This window comes from Trematomus bernacchii, unplaced genomic scaffold (assembly GCF_902827165.1).
Source record: "Trematomus bernacchii unplaced genomic scaffold, fTreBer1.1, whole genome shotgun sequence".
Taxonomy (NCBI): Eukaryota; Metazoa; Chordata; class Actinopteri; order Perciformes; family Nototheniidae; genus Trematomus; species Trematomus bernacchii.
In genome coordinates, this window is record NW_022987686.1 from 2,029,925 (window position 1) to 2,045,997 (window position 16,073).

A 16,073-nucleotide genomic window follows, 5' to 3' on the forward strand; every position below is an offset into this window, starting at 1 on the left:
TTGACGGACGTGAGACGTTGCGAGGGCTGATAACTTGAAAACATTATTTCAATAATCAATTAATATCCTGAACACCACATATGACTCCTTTACACCTCAATAAAACATAAGGGTGTGAAGAACAGGACTAAAATCCCACGGATCTATTTAACCTGGATGCTCCTGTTGCGCAAAGATACTGCGGCATTTCCTTTATACTATGTGAGTCCAAGTGCATGCTGGTATCACTCCGCGGGCATAGGAAATGCTCGTAGACCAATCACATCTGTGTTTACACCATCACCTGTCAAACACACACCCTCTGCTATATTTTCTCTCTGAAAGGTAGGAATTATGTATTTATTTCATATTTTCTTTTAATCTAATTGTGCCAAACAGTGGATGGATTCAAGAGTGTATGTGTGGAAGCGAAAAAGCCGGTTTTAACACAAAGGGAAGCAGCCTTTACAGCGCCCCCGGAGCTGGAGCTGGTTATCTGTCCGCCTGTCTTGTTTTTTAGCCGATTATCAGAAAGTCCTTGCGCCTAATCATCTCCGGCTGAGGTCGGAGTACAGTGATGTGTGTTAGCCTAGCAAGCCCGGCTGAATAATGTTTCAAACCCTTTGCATTTGTCCGCCTATGCTTGCAGATTAAGCCATGCAGTGCATCCTCAAGCTAGCAATAAGTCGGCTAAAGAGAGATGCGTCTCACTGAACCGTTAGCTAGCATGGTGCACAGTGGGATTAATTTCACCGTCTTTATTTAATTTTTCCTGTAGATAACTGGTGGTACTAGTATTGTTAGGCACAGTGGTGGCTAAATAAACGCTATACTGTATTACAGAGAACCAAATGTTCTTTATTTCTTTCATTCATTTATTACATTTCAGTATAATTGTTAGCAATGTAACAAAGTGTTAGCAGGCGCTGAGCCACAATGGGGAAACTTGCGGCAGTAGTTACTTATTTAACCCCTTAACCAATGGTGGAAGAAGTATTGTGGCAATACCAAACTACACAATACAAACAATTAAAAGTACTGAGTTCACAGTTGTACCTGCTGTGCAAACGTGTGTGTGTGTGTGTGTGTGTGTGTGTGTGTGTGTGTGTGTTGTACATGTACCTAAGCATTAATAGCCAAATACATTATATGTCACTCATTATATGATAACGTTCTCAGTCAGTTGTATTACGTTTCTTATTACATTAATTATTATTGCTTCATTAATGTGTAGCCGTTACCTGTAGTATTTGTTCTATTTTGGGCTTATTCCTGCTGCTCTATTAGGTGTACAATGACGTAAGATCTATCATATTTCATAAACTCATTGTAGTTATGGTATGCATCTTATTTCTGCAAATCAACTATTGCTCAATAGTCAAATTCAAATAACTGTAGATGTATTTGCATTTGAAATACAGTGAATTAGAAGTCTGTAGCAGGCTAACACAATCTCTAACAGATTGATTTCAGCTTTTCACTGAAGATGATTTCACTTTTGATGAAACATTAAACCCAAGACTTCATATATTCTGTGTCCGCACTATTCCTTAATTTGGAAATATTCCACATTTTCTCTACATCATTTTATTAACTTTCTGAAACTTTACTGTAGCAATGTTGTTATCTTAGAATACATTTTCATCTCAACTAGCATTTAAAAACGAAGTTTAAGAGTTTTTGGCTGCACAGCTGGGCCCCCCAAGCCCCCTGTGAACCCAATTCAACACTAAGATCTAAACCTAAAACAAGTAAGAGAGAAAAGGCATTGCATAATTATTCTCTGTGATCAGCTACAGTATATTCTCATATTCTGTGGTTACATTCATTTTCTAATTTCCTGAGCCAATGAGTGTGTAGAACTATAATGGAGGGAAGATGAGCAGAGAGATGTGGGGAGGGGAGGGGAGGGGAGGAGAGGAGAGGAGAGTGAATCAGATCCAGACGGAGTAAGGTGCAGTGCAGTGTGGGTGTTCAGTGTTCACCCAGCCTCCGTGCTGCTACAGCCTTTTTGATTTACAGTGTTCACTTTCAGTCTCTTTTCTCTGTGCACCCAGGAGCTGAAACACACACTCACACTGAAGCGCCTACGGTAGCCGCTAACTGGACGGACTCTCTGGCAATTGACCTTTTGCAGGTAAGCGTGGGCTCACTTTGTAAAATACAATTTGATCGATTCTCCCACAGCTTTAACTTAGCGTTACTGTGTCCTCTTATATTGCCTACACGGCTGCTTTTCCCTCCAGGAGATACTTCTTTTGTGTAGTTTCATTTTCTGGGCTTTTAAGGGGGTCTTTACCAGCAGGAGGAGATTTCACATGACAGTTATTATCTTCACTGAGAGCACAGTTACATTTTTGGCAGAAGCCATTTTATTGGAGCATGTCACAGATATTAGATTATAACACAAAGTCTCTGTTGTACTCCAGAAGCCTTACACAGTGAGGGGATGGATTTACATGTCTATTTAAGAGCGAGAAAAACTTCTCTTAGCAGAAATATTACGTACAAATAAATGGTTCCAATAATCTAAGGATGCTCAACCGTTATTTCCATTACTCATTCCAAGAAATCCAATTAATAGAAGTAAAACATTTAAAGATTTTGTCCACTAACTCTTAAATAGAAAACAATTTTTTTAGGACTTTAATGATTGTATTTTACTGCTGAATGCTTTTCTTATTGCTGCACCAGCAGTCAGTAGCTATAAAAAGCCAATATCCTCCCTAAATCACAACACTCTCTTTGTGCTCAGTTTACAAAAACTTGCACAGTCAGAGGAACAGTTTGCAGATTTATAGTTCTTTCATTTTACTTTTTAAAAAACACTCTGGGAAGACCCACTGCTGACAAGATCCCGTGATTCTGAATCACAAGAAACACCAGCAGTGGTTGTTTTTAGACTAAGACGGCTCTCAGACTTGTGATAACTCTCTCCCTGTGGCGCTGTGTGTTTGTCTGAGGCCTCTAAAGTGTTAATTGGAGCATCTCAGGTGTAACATGTTGCATCGGTGCTGCGAAGCAAATCTTTTGGGACAGCCTCAATCTCCTGGGATTTATGGAAAGCAAGCTCAGAGAAAATACAAACCAAGGGAGAACCATTTGGGAGACACAGTTTGAACCAGTTATTGTGCCTTTTTGCGGAGGGTTTAACTATTTTAGGAATAAGCAGATGCAGCAACTAATGTCTTTTTTTTTTTTTTTATACTCAATCCTTTCCCACCTCTTAGTGGAATAGCGGAATAAATCTTAGACCATGAGCTCAGTGGCAGTGTTGACCCCGGAGAGCTTTGCAGAGCATCGCAGTGGCCTGAAGGACCAGGAGAACACAGGTAACCTCCGCCTGTCATAAACTCATCTCTTTATACTTTAGTAGGAAGATTTTTACATCAGAAGCTACTTGTCACTTTTTAGCCAAAACAGTGAGGCAAACATATTTTGCCTTTGCGGTACATTCTCGTTTTGTGTATTTTTTTATGATTCTTCCTGAGGGTGGTGCGATTTTTGAGGTCCTCCTTTAAAACATAATACCTATTCCTGTATTATCTATTTTTTCATTTGACATGCTCCTTCAACAATCCATACATGCATTCTGTTTTTTCCCTCTGTCCTTAATTTCATCCCTTCCTTCTTGTGTCTTCGGGCCAGGCTGCGTCCCGGAGGATGAGGCCTACATCCCCACCTACCTGGAGGCCTTCCCTCCTCTGCCAGAGAAGGAGGCGCCGGGGGAAAAGGCGGGGGAGCCAGCTTCAGCGTGGGGGGGCAAGATCAGGCCCATCAAAGCCTCTGTCATCACCCAGGTCAGGCAGCCAGTAACTAAGAACATAAACAGGAAACAGTATGTATATAAAGATACAAGTCTAGTCTGTGTATATAGACTCTCCTTGCACTTTTTATATTCTATTTTATTGGTGTTTACTTGCAAATGTCAAAACATTTTCTTGCACTAGTTTATCTGTTTTATTTGTTCTATGTCCTCTATATATGTTGCACTGTTGGAGGAGCCTGTGACCTACGTTGTTCATTGCCATATCTACACTGTAGCTAATGTGCAAATGACAATAAAGACATGAAACTTGAACTCTTATTTTGCCACTAGTCACGTTAACATAAGCTGCAGCAGCCTGAAATTTGAACCCACTCACCCCACCCACCCACTCTTACCCGCTCTGTGTGTAGGTGTTCCATGTTCCCCTGGAGGAGCGTCGCTACAAGGACAACAGCCAGTTCGGGGAGGGCGAGGAGGCCAAAGTGTGCCTGGACATCATGCAGCGCACGGGGGCCCACATTGAGCTGTCTCTGGCTAAAGACCAGGGCCTGTCCATCATGGTCACCGGAAAACTGGACTCCGTCATGAAGGCTCGCAAGGAGATCGTAGCTCGCCTGCAGACACAGGTAAACTGACCGCAGGGGTTTGTTACATGTTCATACTGCTAGGATACTGAAGTCATCGCAGGGTGTTTTTATGTTGATAAGATCTATTTAAAATGCTTTGCCTCAATAAAGGTTCAGCAGACACCTTCGTCCAAATAATTTAAGGTCAAGTCCATTCTTGCAAATTAAAGTAATGTTACCAATATTGCAGCTGATTTTCAAAAAATGCAAAATATAAACTATATACGTTGTTTTTCTATAAATGCAATTTGTAGCCTTTGTAACACAGTTGTAGAGCGTCATGACATCACTGAAATAACAATAAAAAAATGCCTATCATATCTTCTTGGCATTGATACAGTGTGTTACAATTTATGTTGGTGCAAGCCTGTTATGTGCTGGTGTCGAATAATTAGCATCTGTTGATTACTCATTACTAAATAACAGATGTTTCTTTGAGCAAGAACAATTACCTGCTCCACTTCAACCTATGGGTTGGATCAAAGACATTTGAATGCTTCCATCTGTTACTTTTATTGCCATTTGTTCTTTTTTCATACTCACACAAATTGATATAGCATAGCCCGTGCAGGCAGGTCGCTTTAGGACAAAAAGTTGAGTCAGCTCCCGGCGGCCGCCTTCCTGGGCTTCAGCAGTAAACATGCTGATTTCCACTTCAATACCTGCACTGAAGTCCACCTGTTTAGCTGAGCTGCAGTTATTGATACAATGGTGCAGGAAAACAATCTGGCTTTCTCGCAAGGTCAAATGCTTCTGTTTTTGTTTACCTAACTAAAAAACACACATATGCTACTGTTACCATTAATAATGTCCTTGGTAAACTAGAAATGTGAGAAACAAAACAAATTTTCTCTTCTCTAATATCATATAAATGTGGAAACTTCAACAATTCTATATTTGTAAGGATATATCTGAACTTTAAAGATTGATTTAATGCCAATTAGATCAGTTCCTGCAAGATAACGCACACTGATCCAATGATTTTCTGCCATTTTCCAATGTGTAACAATGCAGACCTTACTCACTTCCTCCCTCCCACTCAGGCCTCAGCTACGGTCGCCATCCCTAAGGAGCACCACCGTTTTGTCATCGGTAAGAACGGCGAGAAGCTGCAGGAGCTGGAGCTGAAGACCGCCACCAAGATCGCTATTCCACGCCCTGACGACCCCAGCACCAACATCCGCATCACCGGCACCAAGGAGGGCATCGAGAAGGCCCGCCACGAAATACTTCTGATCTCTGCTGAACAGGTGAGCTTAAAGAATGTCGACCTGAAACCAGACGTATAGGTTAGAGACCCCGGTCAGACACTACATTTTCCGCTTCTTTGAAACTTGACTTTATTGCCTCTATGATCTTGGCAGTCCCTATTTACATATTCTATTGTTTCATTTACCCCCCCCCCCCCCCCCCCCCCCCAGGACAAGCGTGCGGTGGAGCGTCTCTCCCTGGAGAAGGCCTTCCACCCCTTCATCGCCGGAGCCCACAACCGGCTGGTGCAGGAGCTGAGCCAGGAGACGGGCGCTCGCATCAGCATCCCCCCCCCCAGCCTGCCCAAGGACGAGATCGTCATCACCGGGGAGAAGGAGGCCGTCGCCATGGCGCTCAGCCGCATCCGAGCCATCTACGACGACAAGGTGCGCTTCCTGGTTGTATTTACAATTGGTTTGTAATGTAAAATTGGTTTTGAAGAACAGCTGAAAAACGAAACCGTTATATTTGTAGAAAGTGGTCTTAAATCTGTAATCTAATTAAGTATCCTTGTAGAGGACAACTTGTCCGTTTACATTCCAACCATAAATATTGTTTATACAGTAGTTGATGAATCAGCTTAATTTAAACTCTTACTTGACTGTTAATATTATAATTTTTTTTTTTTTCATTTACTGCTTATGAAGTAGATTTTATTTCGAAAATGTCAAAGCTTTCTAAATTAAGAATCTAAGAAAACCGATCAATGAGCATCTCAAGAAAAACACAAAAGCAAAACAAGGAAATGGAATCATGGCAGTTGAGTGAACGCTGGAGTACTTTCCCTTTTTTCTTCACAATTCTACCGGCTAGTGTATTGGATCATCGGACATTTGGTCGCTTTGTCAGTTATTTATAACAACTTCTATTCCCTGCTATAACCGAACAGATTGTGGTTTAGTTTAGAGTTTATGGCACACACGTAGTTGCACATATTATCTTTCCACAAACTGTTTGTTTTTGGAATGAGGAAGTTGTATCATTATTTTCAACAGTGCTGGTGTTTTTATTTTCCACCACACACACACACACACACACACAAACTCTAAAAGATGGATGAGACGTGGAAGTGTGTGTGTGTTGGCGATAGACAGGCTGGAGATAATGGGGAGAGAAAATTGGATTTGGCCAGAGAACAACAGGATGAGAATGCTAATGTCATTCAGTGCATATGCATGAGTGGCAGAAACAAATATATTCTCTGTGTTGCCCTCTCGCTCTCAATCACTCCGCTCACCTCCAGCCAGCTTATCTCCTCTCCCTGTCCGCCTACTGACTGACATTCATCTGTCCGTCCTTCCTGCTTCCTGCCCGTCATTCCTCTTCCTGTCTCCTGCTGTGAGCCCATCCATCCCTCACTGTGCCACATCTGTCCTTCCTCCTTGCCACTCACGTCTCTTCTCCCCCCGTCTCCCCCTGCAGAAGAGAAAGACCACCACCATCTCCGTGGAGGTGAAGAAGTCTCAGCACAAGTACATCATTGGGCCAAAGGGCAACACCCTGCAGGAGATCCTGGAGACCACGGGGGTCTCTGTGGAGATGCCTCCTCTGGACTCCGGATCAGAGACCATCATCCTCAGGGGGGAGCCGGACAAGCTGGGGCCGGCGCTCACACAGGTGTACGCTAAGGTGCGGGGGAGGGGGGGGGAGATCATATTGGTTACTAAAAGCCTTGAATTACATAGTGGCATTTGATCAGTTGTTAATGAAGCTGAATCAGTCTGTAACACGCTTTAAAAGTGATTTCATTGAGGTTATGAATGTAAGTTGGATTTGAACCTTTAAGCCCTTTTGCCCCTCTTTAGGCGAAGAGTGTGATGGTGGTGGAGGTGACCGCCCCGGCCTGGCTGCATCGCTACATCATCGGCAAGAAAGGACAGAACATCGGGCGCATCACACAGCAGCTGCCACGGGTAAGAGAGGGATGATCAAAGACTATATGACGGACAAGATGGAACAGTGCACTTCATGTAGCTGAGGGAAGTTGGCTTCAGCATTATGGTAATTGGTTTATCTTTTTTTCCTGTGTGTGTGTGTGTGTGCAGGTTCACATAGAGTTCACAGACGGAGAGGAGAGCATCAGTCTGGAGGGTCCGACAGAGGAGGTGGAACAGGCTCAGGCCCAGATACAGGAGATCATCAAGGACCTGGTAACAGAGCTAAAATCAACAAAGTTATTTAAAAATGTGGTTGATACCTATGGTATGATGTGAAAAAGACTACAACAGTAGTGAAAAGAAAGACATAATAGTGATGTTATAAGTTTTACGTCGTACAGGAAGATTGATTTACGTCTGTATTTGAAACTTAATATCTCTTAGGACTCTTCGTCAGATTAGAATGCCCTTCAAGACATTGTGATGGTCGTTTTTCACATTTTATAAGTTCAATCACAAATGAGACTAGCTGTTAGTTGCAGCCCTACCTGGGATATTTATTATAATAAGGTAATAATAGGGTAGTTCTCAAATATATCTTGTAAAAGGCTCATATTCTTTTTACGGTTGTTGTCACTTTTCGACTTGAAATGACATGATTGCTTTCGGCAGTTCATTTGTATTAACTCTTAGAATAAAGACCCTCTGAAAGCTGATAAAGCCAGAGGATAGACTATAGAGAATACACCCAGGGTTGAAGGGGTTCAGTTCTGTAGCTCTGGGACACGTTCAGTGACTACTGTCCCTCTGCCCCCCCCCCCCCCCGTGATCAGCTGGTGAGGATGGACTACACCGAGGTCATCATAGAGCAGCGCTTCCACAGACACCTCATCGGGAAGAACGGAGCCAACAGTGAGTGCACTTTGTTCTGCTGATCTCAACAGGAAAACAATCTGGGACATCAACACTCCTGGGCTTTAGAGTTCAAATGGCACAGCGACCAGCTTTTTATTTGCTGTTCTTTTTAATCCACTGACTCAGTCAATTCAGCTTTTGGTTTATACTGGTTTATACTGGTTTATACTGGTTTATACTGTCGTAGTCAGCAGCGTATATTCATTTAGTATCTTGCTGTTTCTACCTGGACTTTGACATGCAGTCTGACACATAAGATATGTTGGGGCAGTTGCCGAGTCAAATGTATATACACTAAACACTGTATTTTTGTATATTTACAGAGACACCAATTTAATTTCAGGTAATTCTGTCATTAGTCAAAAGGCACAATCTCATCTCTGGTTGCCGTATATAAATGATGGGCTTGCTGCGTTCATCAATTTGCAGTTAAATGTCAAGTAAAAGCCACTGAAGGCCATCTGTACTTAGTAGTGTATACAGTCTGTCTATTGAGTTGAAAATGATTGTGTGATTATTTCATTGTTTTATAATGACGCTAGGTACTGTAAACAGTAGTGGAAACAACCAGTTAAATGTAATCATCATATTATTTCACAGTCTCACTATGTAGTCGGCGGTTTTAACGCGGTTATTCACATGGTTATCGAAATGCATTCTGGCAATCACTGAAACTCCAAGACAATTTAAGTTCGTTGTAATGAAATGGTCAATAATATACTGCATTTATATAGCGCTTTTCCAATCTTTACGACCCCTCAAAGAGCTTTTAATGAAGTCTCAAGACGGTAATATCAGCTGTCGTTGAGCATCATATTGGATGTGGTTGTCCTCAATTCATGTCTGTTACAATTGACTGCAGAACAGAACAATTTGAGAAGTGTAAAGCAGCCAATATACTATATACCAGAAAAACCTACAACCCTTTTCCAGGCTTGCAGGGGGTGAGTGTTTTGCTCCTCAATTGAAACTCTAAAATAATTAGGGTTAAACACTTGCAACCCTCTTGTTTAAAACACATCATCTGTTCCCTAACGACAGTCAATCGGATCAAGGAGCAGTACAAGGTGTCGGTACGGGTCCCCCAGGACTCTGAACGCAGCGGCCTGGTCCGGATCGAGGGCGACCCGAAAGGAGTCCAGATGGCCCGCAGAGAGCTCATTGAGATGGTGCAGAGAATGGTGAGGATGGGGTCAAAGTTTAGGGTGGTTCATTCATTTATTTTGTGGGTTGGAATAAATAAATAAATAAATGTCCAATTCCCAGGAAAACGAGCGCACCAAAGACCTGATCGTGGAGCAGAAGTTCCATCGGACAATCATCGGCCAGAAGGGAGAGAAGATCAAAGAAGTTCGAGACAAGTTCCCCGAGGTGAGCGTCTCCTCCGACCCTTCCTGCACTTTATCTCTCCCATTCATCACAGAGACATAATTAGTTTTGATCCAGATCTAAATGTAATTTGACGAGTATAATATCCTCTGCTTCCAGGTCATTATCAATTTCCCCGACCCGGCGCAGAAGAGTGACATCGTCCAGCTGAGAGGGCCGAAGAACGAGGTGGAGAAATGTGCAAAGTTCCTGCAGAAAATCATCGCCGACCTGGTACGACCCCCCCCCCATAATCCTTCTCTCTATTTCTCCTTATCTTTCAACATTTGAATTCACAGCAGCTTTCTGTCTTCTCCAGATTGAGAATAGCTTCTCGCTCTCAGTTCCCATCTTCAAGCAGTTCCACAAAAACATAATTGGAAAAGGCGGGGCCAATATTAAAAAGGTGTGTTTAATTTCGAAAAATGGTCACTTATTAGGCATTCATTGTCAAAGCCAAATCATTAAATAAACCGACATTGAAACAAATTCCTCCGTAATATTCAGCCAGTGTTAAATGTTTTGTAATATTCAAAGCTTCAAAATACACATATTGTTTATGGCAGATCCGGGAAGAGACCACCACTAAGATCGACCTGCCGACAGAGAACAGTAACTCGGAGATGATCGTCATCACAGGCAGGAAGAGCAACTGTGAGGCGGCCAGAGAGCGAATCCTCTCCATCCAGAGAGAACTGGTAAGAACTTTTCATATTTTTTGCAACTTCCAGGATATATTGGAAGAAACAGATAAAAAGAAAATTATAATTTAAGATCCACCTCCTAGTTTGTTTATGAACTTTGAGCCATATCCTCTTTGGATAAGAGATGTGGTTTCAAACATGGAAAGCGGTGGCAGTTGTTAAATGCAACAATGCTGGTTCGAATGTCCTCTCGCTCATTCCTGTCCCTTTCAACTCTTGCTTGCTATTTAAGACGGACAATGCTCAACAATTATAATAAATAAAGCTGGAGAAAGCTAGTAAATTGATCTTGAAAACTACCTTTTTCTAAGGTCAAGCACACACCTTTATGCTCAGTCAAATAAGTCTGATTAAATTAACACCATAAACTTGGCAAGTCTTAAAGTTTCAAAAGTAGGCGTACCTTAATGTATCCCTGGCTCTAAACTCTCTCCTCATCCCTTCAGGCCAACATGAAGGAGGCGGAGGTCACCATCCCTTCCAAGCTGCACAACTCTCTGATTGGCTCTAAAGGCTGCCTGGTGCGCTCCATCATGGAGGACTGCGGCGGCGTCCACATCCACTTCCCCTCCGAGGGGTCCGGCTCGGATAAGGTCACCATCAGAGGGCCCGTCGAGGAGGTGGAGAAGGCCAAGAAACAGCTGCTGCAGCTGGCTGAGGAGAAGGTGGGCGGGGCAGAACAGTTATGGAGTAATATAGAGAGAGGAGGAAAATACTTACTCGCTTTTCTTGTCTTCTGTCCTTCTTTCCTTCCCTTTTCAGCAAGTCAACAACTTCACAGCGGAGCTCCAGGCCAAACCAGAGTATCATAAGTTCCTGATTGGCCGTGGCGGCGCTAATATTCGCAGAGTTAGGGACAAGACGGGGGCCCGCATCATCTTCCCGTCACCGGACGACACGGAGCAGGAACTGATCACCATTGTAGGGAAGGAGGAGGCCGTGCGTCTGGCTCAGAAGGAGCTGGAAAGCCTGGTCAAAAACCTGGTAATTACATTTAAATTACTTGTTTTTATCTCCTTTGATTTTTTTTAATTATATTTAAGAATGATTCCTTAATTTGTTTACTTTTTCAATCTTAAACAAGTATGCCTGCCTAATTTTCTTTTGCTCTTTTTGTCAGATTGTCTTTCTTGTGTTTAATTTGGATTTTACTAGCACAGTCATTCAAAAGTGCCAGGGCCATTTTTACTGTATATTTCAACAACAAACGTTCAGTGAAAATGTTATATTGCAAAGGTTGATAGATTTAGAATAATCCAGCTGGCATGTGAACAAAGTGTATATTACATTATTCTTTTTTAAATATCCCCTTGTTCTCCCTCTCCAGGACGACGTGGTGGAGGACAGCATGGTCGTAGACGCTCGCCACCACCGTCACTTCGTGTGCCGGAGAGGCCAGGTGCTGCGGGAGCTGGCGGAGGAGTACGGCGGCGTGGCCGTCAGCTTCCCTCGCACGGGGGCCAACAGTCAGAGGGTCACTCTGAAGGGGGCCAAGGACTGCGTGGACGCCGCAAAGAAACGCATCCAGGAGATCATCGAGGACCTGGTAAGAGACAATGAGACATTAAGAAACCATAAGTCATAAAAAAAACGTATATTTCTCTGCATATTTGCACTTTGATTTTAAATCCAGGAGTGATGGATGTGATCTGAACTCCTGTCTGTTTGCCGTTGTCACCCAGCTGTGTCCTCTCTCCCCCACCCCCATCTCTCTACAGGAGTCCCAGGTGTGTGTGGAGGTGGCGATCCCCCAGCGCTTCCACCGAGCCATCATGGGGCCCAAAGGCTGCCGCATCCAGCTCATCACCAGGGAGAATGAAGTCCAAATTAAGTTCCCGGAGAGGGACGACAGCGCTGCAGGTCAGGAACACACGAGAGAACAAGAGCTGTGAGACTAATGATGTTGTTAATGTGTTGCCACGGCAAAGAGGGCAGAGTAATAAGAGTACTGGTGAGGTTTTAGGATATATGGGGATCTTCTGACAGTGGGTGGTCACTGTGTTCATTTGTGATATTTTTACATTTTGGCTGCTAGGAAAATGTATTATTCTGACATGAAACTGCTGCCAAACTGGCTTTAAATTCATGACGTCTTGTGACATTTCAGGTCAGGATGCTCCACCACAGGAAAACGGTGAGGTCAGTCCAGAGGCGGAGTTCGTCCCCCGTAAGTGTGACATCATCACCATCGCTGGGCATGAGGAGAAGTGTGAAATGGCTAAAGCCGCCCTGCTGGTAGGCGCCATTATACTATTATTTATTTACGGATATAATGCTCCCTATCCTCTCTTATCATCCATTACCTTAATCCTAATCCTGTCACTGTTTCCTCATTCAGGCGCTGGTGCCCATAACGGAGGACGTGGAAGTGTCTTACGAGCTGCATCGCTACATCATTGGCCAGAAGGGCAGCGGGATCAGGAAGATGATGGAGGAATACGAGGTGAGATCTGACTCTCTGGTGCCATCTACTGGCCATGAGGCGTTATTACTCCATGTAGAAGCCTTTGCCTTTTAAAGCTGCTTTAAACATGCTTATATAATGTGATACATCTAATTGGTAAAGAAGCTGGATTTTGCATGTCGCAGGTGAACATCTGGGTGCCGCAGCCGGAGAAGCAGCTGGATGTGATCAAGGTGACGGGGCTGGTAGCCAACGTGGAGCGGGCCAAACAGGGTCTGATGGAGCGGGTTAAAGACCTGCAGGCGGAGCAGGAGGACAGGGTAAGGGTCCAACAGAGTAATCACAATTATTATATTGTAAAGATATTTGAGCGTTTGAGGTTTTTACGCTGCTCCATGTCCTTTCTCAGGCCCTGCGCAGTTTCAAGGTGACCATGTCCGTAGATCCAAAGTTTCATCCAAAGATCATTGGTCGCAAAGGAGCGGTGATTTCTCAGATCAGGAAAGACCACGACGTCAGCATCCAGTTCCCCGACAAAGGAGACGAGCAGCAGGTATACTTAATACTTAAAATAAGTATTAAGTATGTGTTTTATCTTTGAGATTTTAATACATTTCCATTAATCTGCTGTTCCCTTTTTCTACATCCTGTTTTGTCCATCTTCAGGATGTGATTGTGATCTCGGGGTACGAGCGTAACGTGGAGGAGGCGAGCCAAGCCATCCAGCAGCTGGTGGCCGAGCTGCAGGAGATGGTGAGCCAAGATGTCCGCCTGGACCCGAGGACCCACGCTCGCATCATCGGAGCCCGGGGCAAAGCTATCCGCAAGCTGATGGAGGAGTTCAAGGTTGGTTCTGTTTTAAATCTTATTTGGTTTTCTCTTGTTTTCTTATATATTATAACGTCTCGTTCCTACCGTTCAGGTGGATATCAGGTTCCCTCAGCCAGGCTCCGATGAGCCCGACAAAGTGACGGTGACCGGCCTCCCTGAGACTGTGGACAACGCTGTGGACCACCTGCTCAACCTGGAGGAGGAATATGTGAGTGTGCAAAGACTGTTAGCGGCACTAAACATGTAAAGTGCTGAAGAAGTCAATTGGGTACCGAGACCGTTTTAATGAGCGATTCTCCTCTCCCTCCGGCCTTCTTCTCACCTCTCAGATGCTCAACGTGACAGAGACGGAGACCTTGGCAGCTTACATGAAGCCTCCATCTCGCTATGGAGGGCCCGGTGGAGCAGGAGGGGGTGATGACGGCAGTGGGGGTCCGGCTAAGGGCTTTGTTGTGCGGGACGCCCCTTGGAACGCATCAGGGAACAAGGTTGGGCACACTGATTTTTCTCTTCTCTACAATAATGAATGTAGGGAGGGATGATATGTAGAAGCGTTAGAAAAGGCGTTTTAAATGGTTGAAAAGCAGCTTCTACTTTTAGAGAAATACTTCTGTTTTGTTCCTTGAGTGCGTTGCATTGCATCCTGGGTAAAGAGCAAACATTGTTGTATGTTTGTTCCAGGCTCCTGACATGAGCAGTGCAGAGGATTTCCCCACGTTTGGGACAGGTGTGGCCCCGAAGCAAACATCCGCCTGGGGCCCCAAGAAATTCTGAAGCCGCTCATCCTGCAGGGAAACAAAAAAAAAAAACGTGTAAAGTAGATGAGAGACGAATCTCGAATCAAATTGCTGCTCGCCTTCCTTCCCTCCCCCTCTTTTATAGTGACCTCCTTTTGTCTCTCTTTCTCTGTAAAGCCCTTGTACCTTCCTCCCACGACCAGCCACAATGAATTCTGGGAGAACTATCCCTTCTTTCTTTTCCATTCTGTCTCTTCCCCCTGAGAGGGGAAACAAGAACATTGAGTGCTCTCTTTCCATAGCTTTGCTGTCCTGCTCTGCCTCTCGGTTGCACCACCCCTGACGTTCTAGCTGAAATATGTCAAAGCAAAAAATGTTTAAACTCTTCAAAACTTGCTGAATCAGAGTGGGATCAGAGGAAATGGGGCTTTCAGGGGGGTGGTGATTGTGTATCCAAGGATATTTAAGCTAAAACAAAGATGGGGGTCTGTTTTAATGTGCAGGAAACGTTTGTAAATGATGACGGTTTATAGGAGGTTTATATGTGGCTTATCTGTCACTGGTGTGGTGCAGCAGGTGAGGCAATGAGCTGTGTGTGTGTGTGTGTGTGTGTGTGTGTGTGTGTGTGTGTGTGTGTGTGTGTGTGTGTGTGTGTGTGTGTGTGTGTGTGTTGGGAGCAAAAACAGCTGCTGTAGTCACATAACTGGAGCTTTTTCTCGTGTGTTGATGAATCAAAAGATGTGGAAATCCTTCGCCGACCGTTTGTACTGAAGGTCATTTTGTCACTGTTTTATTTATTCAAAAATGAGCCATTTTATTTGAACTACTGTGAACATTCGTTTTTATAAAAAGCCCTCACTGTAGCTTGATGCTTACAACGTTATGTTCGGGAGTGAATGTCGTACGTCAGGGTTCGGGAAACATGTTAACAGTTATGTGGAAGTGTACAAAGAACTTTTCGCTATTTTTTTAAACTGTCTGGGACTTTTGTTGCCGTTGGTTTCTGGCATATTTGGAAGTTTGTATGTATGTGTGCGCGCGTGGAAGTTAAGATGTATATTTGAATGAAGCTGAACCAAACTTTTACATCGTCTTTGTCCGTTTGTCTCTCTTCTCGGAGCTTTTACCCTCGCCATTAACACTTTAGAACTTTCAACACGCACACGACGCTGCTTAAATCTCCCACAGAACAAACTTAGTATCAACAGCTTCACTTCAGTTTCTCTCATACTATACTATTTTGTAGCAAAAACCTTTTGTTCCTTTTTCCGGTTCTGAGATCTTAAGCAAATTAGGCTAAATTTGCATCAAAGCTTATTGTGCCTGGAATCTGAAAGGAATAGTTTAAGAGTTTTTGAACTACACTCACCTGCACCACACTTTCTTGGCGGGAATTAGTCTGCACGACAAATGGATGGAGCCAGTAGTAGATTAGCTTAGCATAGCATAAAGACTTGAATCTGGGGGGAAAGTGAAGCAAATAAAAACAAGTTAACAAAATTACAAACAGAAATGCAAAAAGGTTACGTTAATGTGCTTTAACTATTTATCTACTTCCCATAGAAGTACTGGGCGGATGGATAAAGCGTTGTTTGTCAAGAAGTAGTTCCAG

General features: G+C 43.7%; 1 protein-coding gene across 1 annotated transcript; it reads left to right on the forward strand.

Annotated features, from left to right (window-relative positions):
* Nucleotides 1–240: 240 nt before the first annotated feature.
* On the forward strand, nt 241–15,547 carry hdlbpb (high density lipoprotein binding protein b). Its single transcript, XM_034136834.1, has 28 exons — nt 241–324; nt 2,037–2,116; nt 3,210–3,311; nt 3,628–3,779; nt 4,159–4,374; nt 5,418–5,624; nt 5,796–6,011; nt 7,048–7,254; nt 7,431–7,538; nt 7,671–7,775; nt 8,336–8,414; nt 9,459–9,598; nt 9,684–9,788; nt 9,906–10,019; nt 10,105–10,191; nt 10,352–10,483; nt 10,936–11,154; nt 11,252–11,473; nt 11,817–12,035; nt 12,208–12,349; nt 12,597–12,724; nt 12,828–12,932; nt 13,079–13,213; nt 13,303–13,446; nt 13,560–13,739; nt 13,816–13,932; nt 14,054–14,212; nt 14,406–15,547. Exons 3-28 carry the CDS (start codon nt 3,236–3,238, stop codon nt 14,496–14,498), a joined length of 3,807 nt encoding a protein of 1,268 aa, XP_033992725.1. The 5' UTR covers nt 241–324; nt 2,037–2,116; nt 3,210–3,235; the 3' UTR covers nt 14,499–15,547.
* The last annotated feature ends 526 nt before the right edge of the window (nt 15,548–16,073 follow it).

What these genes read in the sequence shown, in the direction of transcription:
- hdlbpb (XM_034136834.1), top strand. Translation starts at nt 3,236, where the DNA reads ATGAGCTCAGTGGCAGTGTTGACCCCGGAGAGCTTTGCAGAGCATCGC. An exon ending in TGGCTAAAGCCGCCCTGCTG is followed by an intron (nt 12,725 to 12,827) that starts GTAGGCGCCATT and finishes TTCCTCATTCAG; the next exon opens with GCGCTGGTGCCCATAACGGA. An exon ending in AGCTGATGGAGGAGTTCAAG is followed by an intron (nt 13,740 to 13,815) that starts GTTGGTTCTGTT and finishes CCTACCGTTCAG; the next exon opens with GTGGATATCAGGTTCCCTCA.